Here is a 15,652-nt window from a genome sequence, read left to right on the forward strand (position 1 = left end):
GTTTTCTTAAATATATTAGGTTGGGGGAAGATTGGACACCCTTGGCAGATAATATCTAAGTATCCTGATCTTGTTTTAAACAATTAACGGTCTATGGTAGTCGTGAGGATACGCTTTTATAATTCCCTGAAAGTTCTTTGATTACTACTAAATGGGACAAGAAAATAGAATTATTTATACTGGTTATAAATTACTAGATTACCATATCAAGCTATAGAAATGTTGCCGCATATTAAAATAGCCATCATTGGTGCTTCTGGTACGGGCAAGACGTCTTTCATTAGGAAATTTAAAACCAATCAGTTTATTCAAGAAGATGCCCATAAAGATTATTGTGAGATGATGTCTCCTGATCTAAAACGAAGAAACCGCAATTCGAAAGCGAAGGAAGCGATACAGGCTTCACTAGATGTACCAGCACACATGGAGAGGTGCCAGGCAACAACCTGTACTGTACTGTTTAAACCGAAATTGGTGGGCAAGCATAATGGAGTTGAAGATCTGCTTGATATTACACTAATGGACTTTCGGGAGTTCGAAAAATTTCCTCTCGATTCGTTAGAAGAGTGGGAGACAAGAGGAGCTATTGGAGTGAGGTCCGCTGACGCGTATATTCTATTTTATGACGTCACGAACTTCTCGTCTCTTGAGCACGTAATCAATATGAGAGAAGGCATTGTAGAAGTAAGTTATATATTTTTTGTTTGGTTTTTCAGAAATTTGCATAAGCGTAATAGAAAGTTGTTTTGGTGATTTATGATAATGTTTTTGGTCGTGGACTTTGATAGATAGCCATGCTAATGTCCTTGGAATTTGTCGAATTTGTTCTGTTTTTCTTTTAACAATTTAATAAAAATATATTATTATTTTTTTAGTCGTGTGCTTTGAGTATGGATAGCCAAGCTAATGGGTCATCGAATTCACGTGCCAAGTACAAGGTATCCCCTATGTTTGAGACAACTGCGCCAATGAACTGTTTTAGCGATCAGAAATTACGTCGCAACTCCGACCGGCCCACAAAAACGAAGAAGGGTTTTTGTCCAAGCGATCAAATAGTGAAAAGAGCTCTTCTGAGAGCATAAAAGTCCGAAACATCATCGCATCTTCATTTTTAAGTCCGCTAGCACCAGTAGCAGCACCCAGAACGAACGATACCGGTGCTTTTAAATCAAGTCCGCGTCAATACCCGCCTGTTTTTATGGTCGTTGGCAACAAACGAGACCTCTGCACACCTGGCCTTTCCCCAATCTATAACTATGGCCCCGCAGCGTCATCTCGTGACGAAATTGTGCTACGAAATCGAGAAGTAAACGAGCGTAAGGTGTCGCAGTTGGCGAAGAAAAGCTGGAGGTCGCAACACTTTGAGAGCTCTGTGAAGTTTGGCTGGAATGTGAACACAGTTATCCACGAAACGATAAAAATGGTGATGACGACCAAATACCCGAAGCGGTACAAGCCCTAATTTTTCCGGGTCTTACTACCAGGAAATGAATCAAAACTAGGATTAACTGAAAGAGACGTTTTCGCTAAAGAGTAGCGCTGTGTGACCTGTAAAAGCATATTGTCTCACAAAACATTTATTGGTGCACCTTTTGTTTCTTGTTTGTAGCTATCTAAGATCTTATGCACAAATATTGTTTTTCAAATAACAAAACATGGAAAAAGGTTTAGAAAGTCACGGACATAGATTAAACAATATCACCTCAACCAGACAGTATTCATCCACAAGACTTTGATTAACATTGCTGCATTTCATTTAACGTTTAATTGTGTACAGTAAATATTGATAGAATTTCGATTTTTGTTTTTTTCATTATAATCTAATCTTTGAAACATGATAGAAAACAAATTCTTGTACGGGTCGTGTCTTTGAGCATTTTTCTTTCCAAAGAAGTCTTAACTTGAAAATAGTTCAACATAAATGGCTCGTTGTTTGTCTGCTAGGTGCTGTAGCGACCACGCTTGTTTCGTCAAATTAAATGCAAATACCTATTTAACTGTAAGTGTGTGTTTTAACGATTGTCGTTTTCTACTTATATCTTGACTTTTGGGGAAGATAGTGGCCATATACAGAATCATTTCAAATCCCTTAATTATTCCTAATTCTTTTGAGTGAAATGAAAACCTAGTAGGCCTATACACTCATGAATTTTGAAAAAGGTTTGGTCAAATTAAGCGGTACGCCCAAGATGTGCCCAACCCTAATTAATTGATTGTATTTGATGTAATGTAGTACGGTGGGAAAAGACAGGGCACCTTTAGCACATGATATCCGAATATCCTGTTCGTGTTTAAACGATAAACAACGGTCTATAGAAGTCGTGAGGATACAGCTTTATAATTCTTTAAATGTTTTTTGTTTACTACCAAGTGGGACGAGAAAATTTAATGAATACTGTCCCTTCTTCCCCCCTACTTCATATTTCTTTTAATTGTTATCAATTACCAAAGGTTTGGTTGTACAAATTAATATATTACCCCAAAACTGCCAACTTTTTTGGGTTTTAAACTAGTCACTTAAATTCGTAAACGGCGTACTAACCACTCTGCCACGGCGGTGGAAACGCGGGGCGTTTGGTTCGCTACATGACTGTAAATATGATACCCTTCTGATATTGCTGCAAAATATGGGTAAGGACACTTATGCATAAAACCACCAGTTTTACGGGACGTCCTTTTAACTGGTTTTAAACCTAGTCGGTGCACAGAACAATATACAGTAGGGTGGAGGAAAATGGGACATCTTTTCATTTCATTTTCTCGTCCCATTTGGTAGAAGACAAAGAACATTCAAAGAATTATAAGAACCGTATCCCCACGACTTCCATAGACCGTTGTTAACTGTTTAAAACACGATCAGGATATTTTTCATATTATATCTGCTAAAGGTTTCCCATCTTACTCCACAGTACTATACATAATTACTTGTTCAAATGCAGAAAAACATTCTCTCTGGAAACCAAGCGTAGCATCGTGACTAGTTTGGGGTTAGGTGTCATTCAAGCGTGTTGTTATTTAAGACCAAAAGTCCCCGAAGCTTTAATTTCCTGGTATTTGGCTTGCCTGGTATGCAGCATTTCATCAGTTGTCGTGTCGGAAAAATTGTGCCAATTGTAGTACTTTACCAGACATTGAACAACTCGTTGCCAAAACACAAGCGCATCCATCGCATTAAAAATAACTGATGCAATTAGTTGTTTTCGCTTTTTAATAAATGAGCGCCATATCACATATTGGGGGTAAATCTGATCAGCATCTCAGACAATAGGGTAAAGCATACAAAAAAGTTCAAGAATCACTGTTCTATTGGATACAAAACAAAGAAGCCCGATTCGCTTCAAAGAAAAACACAGAGTCTGTAGCAACGGCACATTGCTTTTCTCTAAAGGAATTCGGGTTTCTTTGTTTTGTGAGGCCGTTCGCCGCTCGCTGCAACTTATATTTAAATTTTTAACCCGGTGACATTTTAATGTATATTCCCCAACTGTTTCTTAATTTGAATTGCCTGTCTCGCTATACAGACCGGTTACTTACATAAAAACAACATTTTATTGACTGAAAAATGCGTAACAGTATGGTTCTCATTTTAATTGCTTGCTGAATTATATTAAAAGTTTGCGAGTTTGATCCGTCTGTACTCGTAGTTTAATAAAACGAGTATTTCTATTCGTAGATACAGCTTTAGTGATATATGCTACAGGTAGTCAAATATTTTTCTATACAAAGTTAAATATGTATAAAAATTATAGTCTACCATATTTTTTGCCCGCGTGGTACCAAACTGCATAGGCGCGTTCATTCTGCAGCGTTTTTGCAAGGGTTTAGGGAGGGCTGAAGACTGGACAGTACCACCGCCATACTTTCATTCTTTGTACGGGTCGTGTCTTTACGCACACTTTTGTTTCTATTAGAAGTTTAACTTAATTAAAATAAATGGCTCGTTTGTCCGTTAGGTGTAGCGACCACGCTTATTTTCTTCCAACTAAATGTAAATATGTTTTTAACTGTAAGCCTGTTTTAACAACTGTTGTTTTGTCGCTATATCCTGTCTTTTCGTTTGAAACATTTCTAAATCTTCGCTACTGTAATCGAAGAGACAAATAAAAGTTATTATTATTATTATTATTATTATTATATTCTAGATTATGGGTTGTGCGACATATAAAATAATGTAATTGTGCTTCATCCTCGCGCTGCCGGAAAACTGCAGTTTTTAACTTATGAGTTACTATGTATGTAAACTTTTGGTAATCTTTTTTATTTTTTATGTGTGGCTGACAATTCAGACAAACCCGTAAGTAACCCCTGGGTTGGTGCGATTGCCGTTAAGTGTCTTGCTCAAGGACACATACGCCCACAATGGTAGCAGTGACGAGCTTTATATTTTAGTTAAAGGTTATATTTAATCAAAAGCTGCTTAGCAACCAAGCGAGACTTTGTGAGCAGTCCGGAGGTTAAGTTACAATAAACGCGTTGTTTGAATTATTCTCCAAACAAGGATCAATTCTTGTGGGAATCAAGCTTTGTTAAGTTTGTCCGCTGTAAATTTACATATCAGTTCATATTTTCAAAGAGGTCGTTTGTTGTTCTGTGAAGCGATTCGGGCTTGTTTTTTTTGTGAGGTCGTTCGCTGTAACTTTCCGTTAGTTATCCGTGTCGCTACAGACCAGCAACTTTTTCAGGGAGGTCTGACTGCGTCGTAATGTTCAAAACTGTTTAGAACTTCACTTGTGGACGTGTGAGCTATTCAGACAGAGGGCAACAGGTCCAACCTTGTTTTTTGCACCGAGTACTGCAAACCCACTCAAGAAAAAGCGCGCAGTAACATCGTTAGGACCACGTAATATGTTGGATCGTGGCAATGTTAAAATTGTCAGAGCTCAGAAACCGCTTTACGTTAACGTACTTTCTGTTCACTAGTGCCCAGGGCTCCTAATTCATACATGTAGTAGGGTAGGGAAAGATGGGACACCTTTAAATTTTTAAACAATTAACAACGGTCTATGGAAAACGTGAGGATCCTGTTTTACAAGTCTTTGAATTTTCTTTGTTTACCACCAAACGGGAGGAATATATTGAAATGTGTCCCATCTCCCCCCACCCTACTATATATAAGACATAGCTTAAACTTGTATCCAAAAATATTTGTTCATTTTAACCGAAACTTTAATGGGTCCCACTTATTAATAACTTAAATGGGTCTCAATTGTAATAAAGTCTATAATTGAGAAAATCTTTATCATGCAACTATGTATGTACTGTTTGTCATATTTTATAGATATTTTTTTGTTGGCAATAATTTGTTTGTAATTTATTATTTGGATGAACAAAAATACTGCAGCCATAGGTTAATACTGCAAAATTTATTACACAAGGCAAAACATGTGTTCTGCTGTGAACGTAGACGTTGGAGGTAAATTTTGTTTCTGTCAGTTAATCTTGCTTTATTCATAAGTGTATCAGCCACACTTTTATCTATCTTTTTGAATGGATGAACACAATTATGTTATATTATAATTACTGTCATTTTGCTGCTCATTCTCTCTTATTTTAAAAACATGAACTTTGCTATCATTATCGAATAGATGACTAAAATTATGTTATTATTGCATGTTGCAGAGATCAGGGCAGTTTCCATTCTGGAAATGAGCGGGAATGGCAAAGAATTTGGATTGAAACTTGAAGTAGTTGAAGAAATTTTTAAGAGTGTTAAAAATTTGCCAGTCGCCATTATAAGTGTGTCTGGTGCACTTAGAGAAGGGAAATCTTTCATTTTAAACTTGCTGTTGCATTATCTTGTACAGCAGAATGTACGTTTTATTTTCATATTTTGAAGCATTAAACAGCAATGTGTAACAGTTTGTAACTATTATTTTGTAACAATTTGAAAAGATTAAATTGTCATAATTTGTAACTATTTGTAACAATTAATTCGTAACAATTTTTAACAATTAGTTTTTAAAAATTTGTAACAATTTGTAATAATGTATGAAAACATTTGATTTTATTCAGAAATGGCATTCAGACAGAAAAAGAAAAACTTATAATGTGTTTAAATCAAAGAATGGAACCGAAAGCGAAACTGTTGGAATCAACATTACAAACAAACCAATCCTATTGAGAGATAAAGATGATAAAGTATGGGTTTTCTATAAAAACATCATTCATCTGTAACCATAGGTTATATTTCCAAAAATGAATGTAATTTTCTTGCGTGGCCACAAAACGACAGTCATTATAACACAGGTGTTTTGTTTAATACACCTCGTGCCAGATTACAAGTTACCACGTATGTAACTGCGTGACTGATTGTTTTTTTATGTATGTCTGACAATTTGGACAACCCATTAGTTACCACTGGGTTAGAGCAATTGCCATTAACTGTCTTGCCCAAGGACATATACAACCATAATGGTAGCAGTAACAGGCATTGAACCCATTACCTCGTTGGCATGTATGTGTGCTTCAACCAAGTAAGTCCTTAATGGTGGTGCTATAATATTCCCAGTAGTGCTATACCATTGACTCCATAAACTGTTTAGTTTTTGTAACCAGACAGTTGCTGTTTTCTTAATGGACACTGAAGGATTGTTTGACAAGGAGAGAGATGCAAAAGAATGCTCTACGGTATTTGCTATGAGTTGTCTTCTCAGTTCTTTTCAAATCTTCAACGTATTCAGGCAACTTCAAGAAAGCAACTTGCAACATTTGCAGGTTCAGTTTCCTTTTAATTTACGACCGTTATTACAGCTTTTGCTATACACAAAAAAAGCACAAATTCTTTCAAATAATGCCGATTAACAAGATTTAAAACTATGGCGTTTTAGATTTTTTGCAATTATGCAATGGCCGCTGGTGGAAGAAAGAAAAAATCTGCTACAACTGGTGCACCATTTCAGGTAATAGAATGATTGTAAAGCGCAACAATAGTCATTACAACACAGGTGTTCTGTTTCATACACCTAATGACTATTAATAACTAACAGTGACCGTTGCATTATGTATGGCCGACAACTTAGATAACACATAAAGGGCTTTTGGGTTGAAGCAACATCGAGCCTTGAACCCGTATCCCCTGGGTTGGAGACAGGCACCCAACCACTGTACTATGGCACTAGACATAAGTAGAGTGGGCCCGATGCATTGTAAAATCATTAACAAAACCTTATTATTTTGTTCTGTTACTCTTGCTAGCAGACATAGCATACATGAAATTTCCCTTTTAAATTTCTTATTTTAAAATTTTATTTTGTGAACGGTCTTGTGATAACAATAAATTGATCCTCATTTAAATTGCATGGTAGGGTTCAACAAGTTTAAAATTGAGGTAAATGCATTTAATGTTTGATAATGCAATAATTCTAAAACTTACAGGCTCTTATGTTTCTGATTCGTGATTGGACACACAGAAATATCGATTGTAGTAGAACTGGTGCACAGAGGTACCTTAGCGAGTTTCTGGAAACTAATAAAGATGAGAACAAATTGGTGAGAGATCAGATTCGAAACAGCTTTTCCGATGTCCGATGTCACTTATTGCCCCGGCCTGGGGACGAGGTGGAATGGAAAAATGGTAATGAGATTTATGTTTCAGGTGAGGGTTATGCTAAAAATTTGAGAGAGAGTATGTAACTTGCTTTATCTTCGCGTGGCTGGAAAACGACAGTCGTTATAACACAGGTGTTCTGCATCATACACCTCATGCCAGATTACAAATAACCACAAATAGCCAGATTACAGATTACAAAAATTTATAACTTTGTCAGTAAATATTTTGGGGGAATTATTTGTTTTATAAATTGCAGACACTTTGATAATTGTAATTTTATGGCTGACAATTTACAACCCATTAGTTACCACTGGGTTGGAGCAATTGCAGTTATGTGTTTTGACCAAGGACAAAATGGTAGCACCGACAATCCTTGAACCCATAACCTTGATGTGTTTCAATAATCAAGACAACTGTTACAGATATCAAAGATAACTTTATCGAAGGAGTTGACGATCTTGGTGAACAATTGTTCAAGACGGAAAACTTAATTGCAAAGCAACTTAACGGCATCACTATAACTGGGCAGGGATTTGTTGATCTTACAATAGCATATGCAGCAATACTTCATGATGGTAAAATGCCAAAAGCTGATTGTATTCTAAAGGTGTGTATACAGTATAACATATAATAATAATAGGATATAGTTAAAACACGCTTAGCCTATAGCTAAAAAGTCTAGAATTTAATAACACATTAATTTTAAGATTTAATAACGCACTAATATACACAGGCCAATCACCAAGTGTTTGTTCTGGACAGAACCAGACATATGGAATCTCAGTATATTGAAGCTATGAAAGAAAAAGTAAAATAATAATTGGGATTTTTTGCAATTTAAAATTTCAACTAAGTTAATATGTTTGATATTCAAACAGACTGGGAAATACATAAAGCCCAACGAGTTGGAGAAACTACACAAAGAATATCTCCACAGAGCATTGCAACAGCACAAAGAAATGGTTAAATATATAGAACCAGATAAAAAAGATGAGGAACAATTGGGAACAATCCAAGCACACATGATGGGCCGTCTGAATACTACCTTTCAAGCTTTGCAACATGAGAATGAAGCAAAAAAGGTTAGATGTTTGGTGTTAAAGCCAAAAACTGTACAGTTGCATTGTGTAATGCATGATAGAAATAGGGCAAACAAAAAGGCTGATATTTTTTGCTGAGCATATGAAGTGTAATAGTATAGGATTAGACCGACGTTTTATCCATAGCCATAGCTCTTGGGGTGCTGGCCCTATTGTGGACATGTGGGGACTTAGCAGCCCATACAGAAATAAAACAGAAATATCACCCACACAGTTTAAGCAAGCACATAGACAAAGTAGGACACATGAGTTACAACTGCTAAGGATTCTCCGCCCCTTGAGGATAAGTGCTAAAAATTCAGCTATAGCGAAAAAATATTGAATTATCTTTATGAAATGATTTGATTTTGCTACTTATTATTTTCAGAAAGTTCAAATAAAAGATTTAAAAGAATGCATCTCCAATGCTGGAAAGTCATATAAAGAACTGTTAAAACGGGTAATTTTACCATAATTAAAAAAATATGGTACAAAGTTAAAAAGTATCTGTGAAATATTTTAGTTAATGCTGATGAAGTGTATGTAAAGTGAGTATCTTTTCACAAATGTAGTCACGTAATAAATATAATAAAATATGCCATAAAATATGGTATACTAACATTTTTCCAGCACCATAGCACAGTTGGTTAGTCACCTGCCTTTAACCTAGAAGTAGTAGGTTCAAGGCTCTTCGCTGCTACCATTATGGACATATGTGTCATTGGGCAAGACACTTAACGGCAATTGCTCCAACTCAGTCGTCACTAATAAGTTGTCCAAATTATCAGCCACACATAAAAAAATGAAAAAAATTCCCCCCAAAAAACATCTACAAAGTAACATACTTCGTAACTCGTAAGCCGGCACGAGGTGTATTAAATAGAACATCCGTGTTTAGGACTGTCATTTTCGGGCCTCGCGAGGATGAAGTAAGTTATAGGCTACCTTCATTCGTTCAAAATTATGCAGGCTGCTGGTGGAGTGTACCTAGAGGATGTTTCTGGTCCATGTGAAATTGCCCAACAAGAGATAATGGCTGATTTCTATAAGTGTACTCATGAATATGATCAGGATATAGTACAGGAATGTATGGTTTTTTACAATCAGACCATTAAAGCAAAAAATAAAGAATTCTTAAACAAAAACCTTCAAAGAAAGGTAAGCCTACCTAACATACATATCACATGAAACAAAAATTATGAAAATGTTTTTTACAGGAAAGCATTGAAAAGAGTCTGAAAGGTTTAGTTTCTGATACAGTGGAAAAATATGCTGAGATGATGGACCTGGTATGTTTTACTGAGGGTGGTTTTAGTTTCTAATATACAATAAATACTGCATTTAGCCGGTATTATTCTGTATTAAATCTTTGTATTGTACTGGGTATTGTTCTGTAACATACTATTTGTATTTTTCTGTATCATATTTACTTTTCTGTATTTTTTCTTTCAGTGATTAATTGCCTTTATTCAGGGTGTTGAAAGACCAGGTCAAGGAATTGATTTTTCTAAATTGAAGGAAAATGCATTTGCTGAATCTGTCCGAATATTTGAACAATCTGATGTTGGAAGAGGTTACAAGTGCCGGCAAACTGAACTCGAAAACTTGAAAGCTAAACTCAAAGAGAACGATGCTAAATACTGGGAAAGATTTTGTGTAAGTAAAATAATAGAGTAATAACTTTATTAATTCCTTTGATTAGGGTAGCGAAAAAAAAAGATTTACAGGATATAGCGATAAAACAACAGCTGTTAAAACACCTTTACAGTAAATATATTTACATTTAATTGAAAGAAACATTGCAGTCATACATCTAGCAGACAAACGAGCCATTTATATTAACAGTTATAAATTAAACTTCTAATAAAACAAAAGTGTGCGCAAAGAAAATAAACTTGAAGCCTGAAACTCCCAAATTCATGTTATAATTTTACAGATGTATCGAGATACTGAATTATTAAATGCTGTTAAAGAGGCAGAAAAACTGTACAAGAAATATGTTAATACTGAAGTAAGTTTATGGAAAGTGACTTCTCCTTGTTAGTTTATTAAATAAATGAATTTTGTTAATATAAAGCAATAATTACAAAATAATGTAAGATATTTTTGGATGTTTTATTACCCTAGTAATAAAATAATGGTAAAAATAGGCTCAGCTGCATATTTCGTTTGAAATGCAACTTTATCCTTGCGTGACCGGAAAACGACAGTCACTAAACAGGGGTGTTTTGTTTCATACACCTTGTGCCAGCTTGCGAGTTCCTATATATGTTACTTTGTGGGTGATTATTTTTTGGAGATTAATCTTTTTTTATGTGGCTTATAATTTGAACAACCCATTAGTGAACACTAGGTTGGAGCAATTGCCGTTAAGTGTCTTTCCCAAGACACATACACCCATAATGTTAGCAGCGAAGAGCCTTGAACCTATTACCTCTGGGTTATAGGCATGCATCTAACCAACTGTGCTACTACGCCGATTAATTGTTAATATCCCATAGCTAACACAAGATACATTCCTGGAAGAAGTTGAACTAACATCTCGTCACAGAAAAGCAACTGATGCTGCCATGGTGGCTTNNNAAGATATACAATATCACAGAGATGAAGCNNTTGTTCAACAGTGCAGGGAGAGTATCACTGAAAAATTGACAGATCAACTGGAACTAATGCAAAAGAATAATAAACTTTTCCAGGTTTGCAAATATTAAATTACGGAAGCCTGCACTGTTACAATAAACAAGTGTGTTTTTGTACACAAAGTACAGTTAGCTGCAAATAAAACTTTAAAAAAATTAAACTGTTATATGAATATGTAACGTGTTTTACCTTTACTCTTTAAAATTCATAAACTAGTACATTTAACCAAATATTGAGGCTGTACTTTTTAAAGTAAACAGTACTTGCATGATAATTTCAATTTTCCTTTGCTTTAAAAACATATTAACGTATGAATATTTATTCAGGAAAAGGCGAGTGCAAGGTTCAAGGAAGGTCGCAGAGAAGTGGTGAAAGTTGTTTTTGTTAAAGCATTTGAGGTAGTTTACTCAGTACTAACTTTTTATAAAACATAAACAAACACAAGTATTTTTGCGTACAATCCTAATAATTTTATCAGAACGAAGGATAGCGCTTTTGTTCAATTAAAAGTAAATGTGTATTTAATTTTAAGTGTGTTTAAACAACCGTTGTTTTGTCGCTATATCCTGTCTTTTCAATACATTTTTTTTCGCTACTATAATCGAAAAGAAAATGAAGGTTATTATTAATACTATTTGTATTAGGATAACCAAGAAAAGTACATCGAAGAAGATGAACTTCAAATCATCCTACAAAAACTCAAGGAAGAGGCAATGCAGAAATACTACCTGCTTAGAGGCCCACCAGAAAAAGAATTCAAGGCAAATGAACAAGAACTGTTACAAGTCATTCAAAATAAAATCGAAGAAATTATGGCTTGCAACAACAACAATAAAGTGAGTCGATTTGTAAACCTATAGCATTCTTGTTAATTCTATTTTGATTGTATTGAATGATACTTGGGTGATACCAAAGTTAGGAAACGGATTGTAAAACAACGAGTCTTGTTATCCATTGTCTTGGGTCTATGACGTCATAGTCGCCACCATTACGGAGCCCACGGCATAGCATTTTATCATTGCTGGGTGCTGTTTTTTGTTTAAATATTGCGATTTTTTAAAAACCAAGCACTTCTGCGCGTAAAAATGGCTTTCTACTAATGTTATATTTTATCACAATAATAAACCTGACAAAAATAATCAACTTTTATTGAACACTCAATCGATTAAAGAGTAAAAAAACAGAAAATATCAAGTTTACTAACCAAAAACATAAAAAAACATGTTTAAAATATAAAAATGCAAACAAAAACGCATAGCATTACCATAAACTGGTGTATGCAGTTTTGCATGTAAATTGCCGTGATTTTACTTTTTGGCTCACAAACTTAACACCTATACCCGGCAACAAAACTTAAGGTATCTTTGTAAAATTTGCCTAATATCGAAGTGAAATTGAGGAAAACAATACTAAGTTACTATTTTTGGTCCTCTGCTTGAATTAGTAAGCTACCTTTTCTGCGTTGCGGGTCTTTATGAAATCGGAAAATGTGAACACTATCTGCTAGTACTTAACCAGTTTTGAGCTGCATGTCCACTCATGTTGGATTATAAATGTAGTAAAGAATTGCCCTGTAGATTCTTAGGTATGATCATATACTATTATGTAAACTAAGCTGATTGCTGCTAGTCTTAATCGCCAACGTAAAGTACCCTGTTAAACCACTCTGTACGCCGAAAACCAGTCAAAATATTAATTTACTCCACATTAATTCCTAGATTTAATATTATATACCAAGATTTATATTAGAAATTATATTTTAAATGTTAAAACAACCGCTATAGGTGTTTCTAGCTTTGTATCGCTTACAAGAACTAAATGAACACATGCCGACCATGCATTTGTATAGGCGATTCATGCTCTGTGGGCTCCGTAATGGCCGACACAAGCGCCGTTTCTTAACTTGGTCTATACTAACTTTGGGTGATACTAGTGGCTTTCATTTTGGTCAGGTACCAACAGACCAAAATGTCATATTGTTTTAATTGTACACACAATTATTTTAGGAGAAAATTATCAATGCAATTGATACGTTTTATGATCTGCTGATGTCGGACTATGGCATGAAGATAAATGAGGTAAAATATGTTTAAGGACCTCATCCTCAGAAAAAAACATGTGGTAACTGTATAGAAAGCAAGCTGTATGAACAGAACACCTATGTTATTTCCCTACAATATAATATAAATGGGTGACATTTCCTTTATTCATAAACCATTACTGCGTTCAGGAGTTTGATCATTCTTTTGTGTAAAAACATTTGTTTTACCAATGTACTACCAGACAATTGTATTTTTAGAAAATGCGAGCCACTGTGTTAAAAAATTGCCAATTTGTTTCATACAGATAACTAGCAATCGGTACGCGAATAAGGAAAACTTAAAAAAGCTACATGAAGAGTTTAAACAGCTGGTTGTTCAAGAGATGGTAAAAGCAATACCATTCAAAAATATTCAACAAGATGCCATTAACAAGTGCTCTGATGGATTGAATAACAAATTGAAATATTGGGCAGAACATAGCACCAGGTGGAAAAGTTTTAAAGAAAATGTTAAGAATGGGGCAACTACTGGTGCCATACTAGGAGCTGGGTTTCTTGGATTTGTAGGTGCAGGCATTGCAGGGTTGGCTGGTGGTTTAGTTGGTGGCGTTGCAGGTGTGGCAAAAACTGCAATGACCTTTAAGTATGATCTTTCAGTTGAAGAAATGCGATCAATCAAACACCTGCAGTCACTTAATCTTGCAGAAAATGTGTACGATTCCAAGGATATGAATTTTGAACAATATTAAATTAAATGTACAGTCCAATATAAAAAAATGATGGTGATAAACAGTTATAGGACTCCTTCATATTCATGTAAATTGTTGTACATAGATATTGTAGTGCTTTTGTTGCGTATAATAAACCTGTATACTAACGTAGGACTACATGTGGTTTGGATATTGTAGTGGTTTCGTTGCGTATAATAAAACCTGTATATTAAAAGTAGTGTACATGTGGTGTTGCATAAAGAGTTTAAGGCAGTTTTCAGGTGTCTTAATCCGAGCTTTTTTGCATATATTCTAAAACAAACATTTTATAACAGAACGTGCGCATTCATTAAAGCTCTGCTCTTTTATTTCGATTACGATGATGCAAGCAAACAATATTGTGATTCCAATGGACTTTGTGTGATTCAATACCAATGAACCACAGATTAAACGTCGATCTCGTATTACAAAACGCCGATAACGGTACAAAACATCTGTTAAAACATAACACTTTAAGAAGATATTGTATTACCCATAGTTTCTAGATAGACATGTTTATATGCGGACTTAGATATTATAAACATGCAAATGTTTTGTGTTTCTTTTAGAATACGAATCACCTATCTATTATATTTAAATTAATTAAAGCTTGTATTTAATAAACATGACTACAGCATGGAGACAAGCATTGGTCAAATTAGATAGTCGTTTGCAGTCTCGAATGTCTGATAAATTGAAGGAAAGATGGAATCACCCTGCAGGTCAAGTTTTTGTCTATGCTAAGTGATGTATGTGTGAGGATTTTTGGTGCTAGTGAAGAACCCTCTCTCCACCTTATTTGCTAACCCCTAACTACTAACTCCTATAACCACTAACCCCCTAACCATCAACCCCTAATCACCAACCTCTAACTCTTTCCACTAGCCTATTCTGCTATGTGGAGGAAGATTTTTCACTAGTGCTTACTTGTTTTATATTAGACCTATTATAGGTTTTGTTATATTTATCTATTAACAAATAAATATATATTTCATATTCATATACAGGCTTAAAAACAATCCATTTCTGGGCACCAGCATTTAAATGGGTATGTATATTGATTCTCTACTTTAAAAAGTAATAATTCCGCACCTAAATTGTTAGCAGTATGTCTGCTAGGTGTAGCGACCACGCTTTTTTTTAACAATTAAATGTAATTATGTTTTTAACTGTAAGTGTGTTTTAACTTCCTTGTTTTTTTCGCTAAATCTTGTTTTACTTACTAAATATATTTTAATCTTGGGCATCGTAATTGTAGAGATAAATAAAATTAAGGGTGTTTTAACAGCTGTTGTTTTGTTTTTATATCTGTCTTTTTGATTTAAATGTATTAATTTTGGATATCGAAGAAATAAATAAAACTATTATAATAAAGTAAGTTACATTCACATTCATTCATTCATTATTATTATAATCATACTTCTAATAAATTGATTAATATTAACTATATATATTACTCTATAGTCACTCGTTGTTGCTGGAGTGTCTGATTACTTGCGCCCGCCAGAGAAGTTGAGTTTGAATCAGTCAAGTTCACTTATGGCAACAGGATAATTGGTCACATATCAATGGTATTACTCCCAAAAATTGGTTG

General features: G+C 34.7%; 4 protein-coding genes across 6 annotated transcripts in view; 3 read left to right on the forward strand and 1 right to left on the reverse strand.

The window, feature by feature from the left end:
* LOC100180048 (ras-like protein family member 10B) overlaps window positions 1-1,852 on the forward strand; it is a 12,189-nt gene extending 10,337 nt beyond the window's left edge. Inside the window, exons 2-3 of the mRNA XM_018814456.1 lie at window positions 198-684; window positions 876-1,852. Coding sequence (XP_018670001.1) covers window positions 220-684; window positions 876-1,082 — 672 coding nt within the window. The 5' untranslated portion in view covers window positions 198-219 and the 3' untranslated portion in view covers window positions 1,083-1,852. The remainder of the gene's footprint in view (window positions 1-197; window positions 685-875) is intronic.
* The window catches only part of LOC100183178, a 36,645-nt gene that overhangs the window by 14,773 nt on the left and 6,220 nt on the right, over window positions 1-15,652 (reverse strand). The gene's annotated exons all lie outside the window — the stretch shown is intronic.
* On the forward strand, window positions 5,259-14,257 carry LOC100182385 (atlastin-2). 2 transcript variants are annotated; one of them, XM_002123604.4, is made up of 19 exons: window positions 5,259-5,413; window positions 5,620-5,810; window positions 6,013-6,138; window positions 6,556-6,714; window positions 6,828-6,899; window positions 7,375-7,594; window positions 7,972-8,156; window positions 8,283-8,357; window positions 8,428-8,631; window positions 9,017-9,088; window positions 9,598-9,786; window positions 9,846-9,917; window positions 10,102-10,284; window positions 10,565-10,639; window positions 11,130-11,324; window positions 11,595-11,666; window positions 11,913-12,104; window positions 13,275-13,346; window positions 13,615-14,257. In XM_002123604.4, the coding sequence occupies exons 1-19, from the start codon at window positions 5,383-5,385 to the stop codon at window positions 14,056-14,058; spliced, it is 2,829 nt and encodes a 942-aa protein (XP_002123640.1). In that variant the 5' UTR covers window positions 5,259-5,382; the 3' UTR covers window positions 14,059-14,257. The 2 variants fall into 2 exon arrangements, with proteins under 2 accessions (XP_002123640.1, XP_026692899.1); XM_026837098.1 differs by having other exon boundaries at window positions 7,375-7,573; window positions 13,615-14,244.
* On the forward strand, window positions 14,626-15,649 carry LOC113474757 (probable mitochondrial pyruvate carrier 2). Its single transcript, XM_026837102.1, has 3 exons — window positions 14,626-14,780; window positions 15,066-15,106; window positions 15,523-15,649. The coding sequence occupies exons 1-3, from the start codon at window positions 14,684-14,686 to the stop codon at window positions 15,610-15,612; spliced, it is 228 nt and encodes a 75-aa protein (XP_026692903.1). The 5' UTR covers window positions 14,626-14,683; the 3' UTR covers window positions 15,613-15,649.

The sequence above is a fragment of the Ciona intestinalis genome, chromosome 12 (genome assembly GCF_000224145.3).
Source record: "Ciona intestinalis chromosome 12, KH, whole genome shotgun sequence".
Taxonomy (NCBI): Eukaryota; Metazoa; Chordata; class Ascidiacea; order Phlebobranchia; family Cionidae; genus Ciona; species Ciona intestinalis.

What these genes read in the sequence shown, in the direction of transcription:
- LOC113474757 (XM_026837102.1), top strand. Translation starts at nt 14,684, where the DNA reads ATGACTACAGCATGGAGACAAGCATTGGTCAAATTAGATAGTCGTTTG. An exon ending in AAGATGGAATCACCCTGCAG is followed by an intron (nt 14,781 to 15,065) that starts GTCAAGTTTTTG and finishes ATTCATATACAG; the next exon opens with GCTTAAAAACAATCCATTTC. An exon ending in GGGCACCAGCATTTAAATGG is followed by an intron (nt 15,107 to 15,522) that starts GTATGTATATTG and finishes ATTACTCTATAG; the next exon opens with TCACTCGTTGTTGCTGGAGT.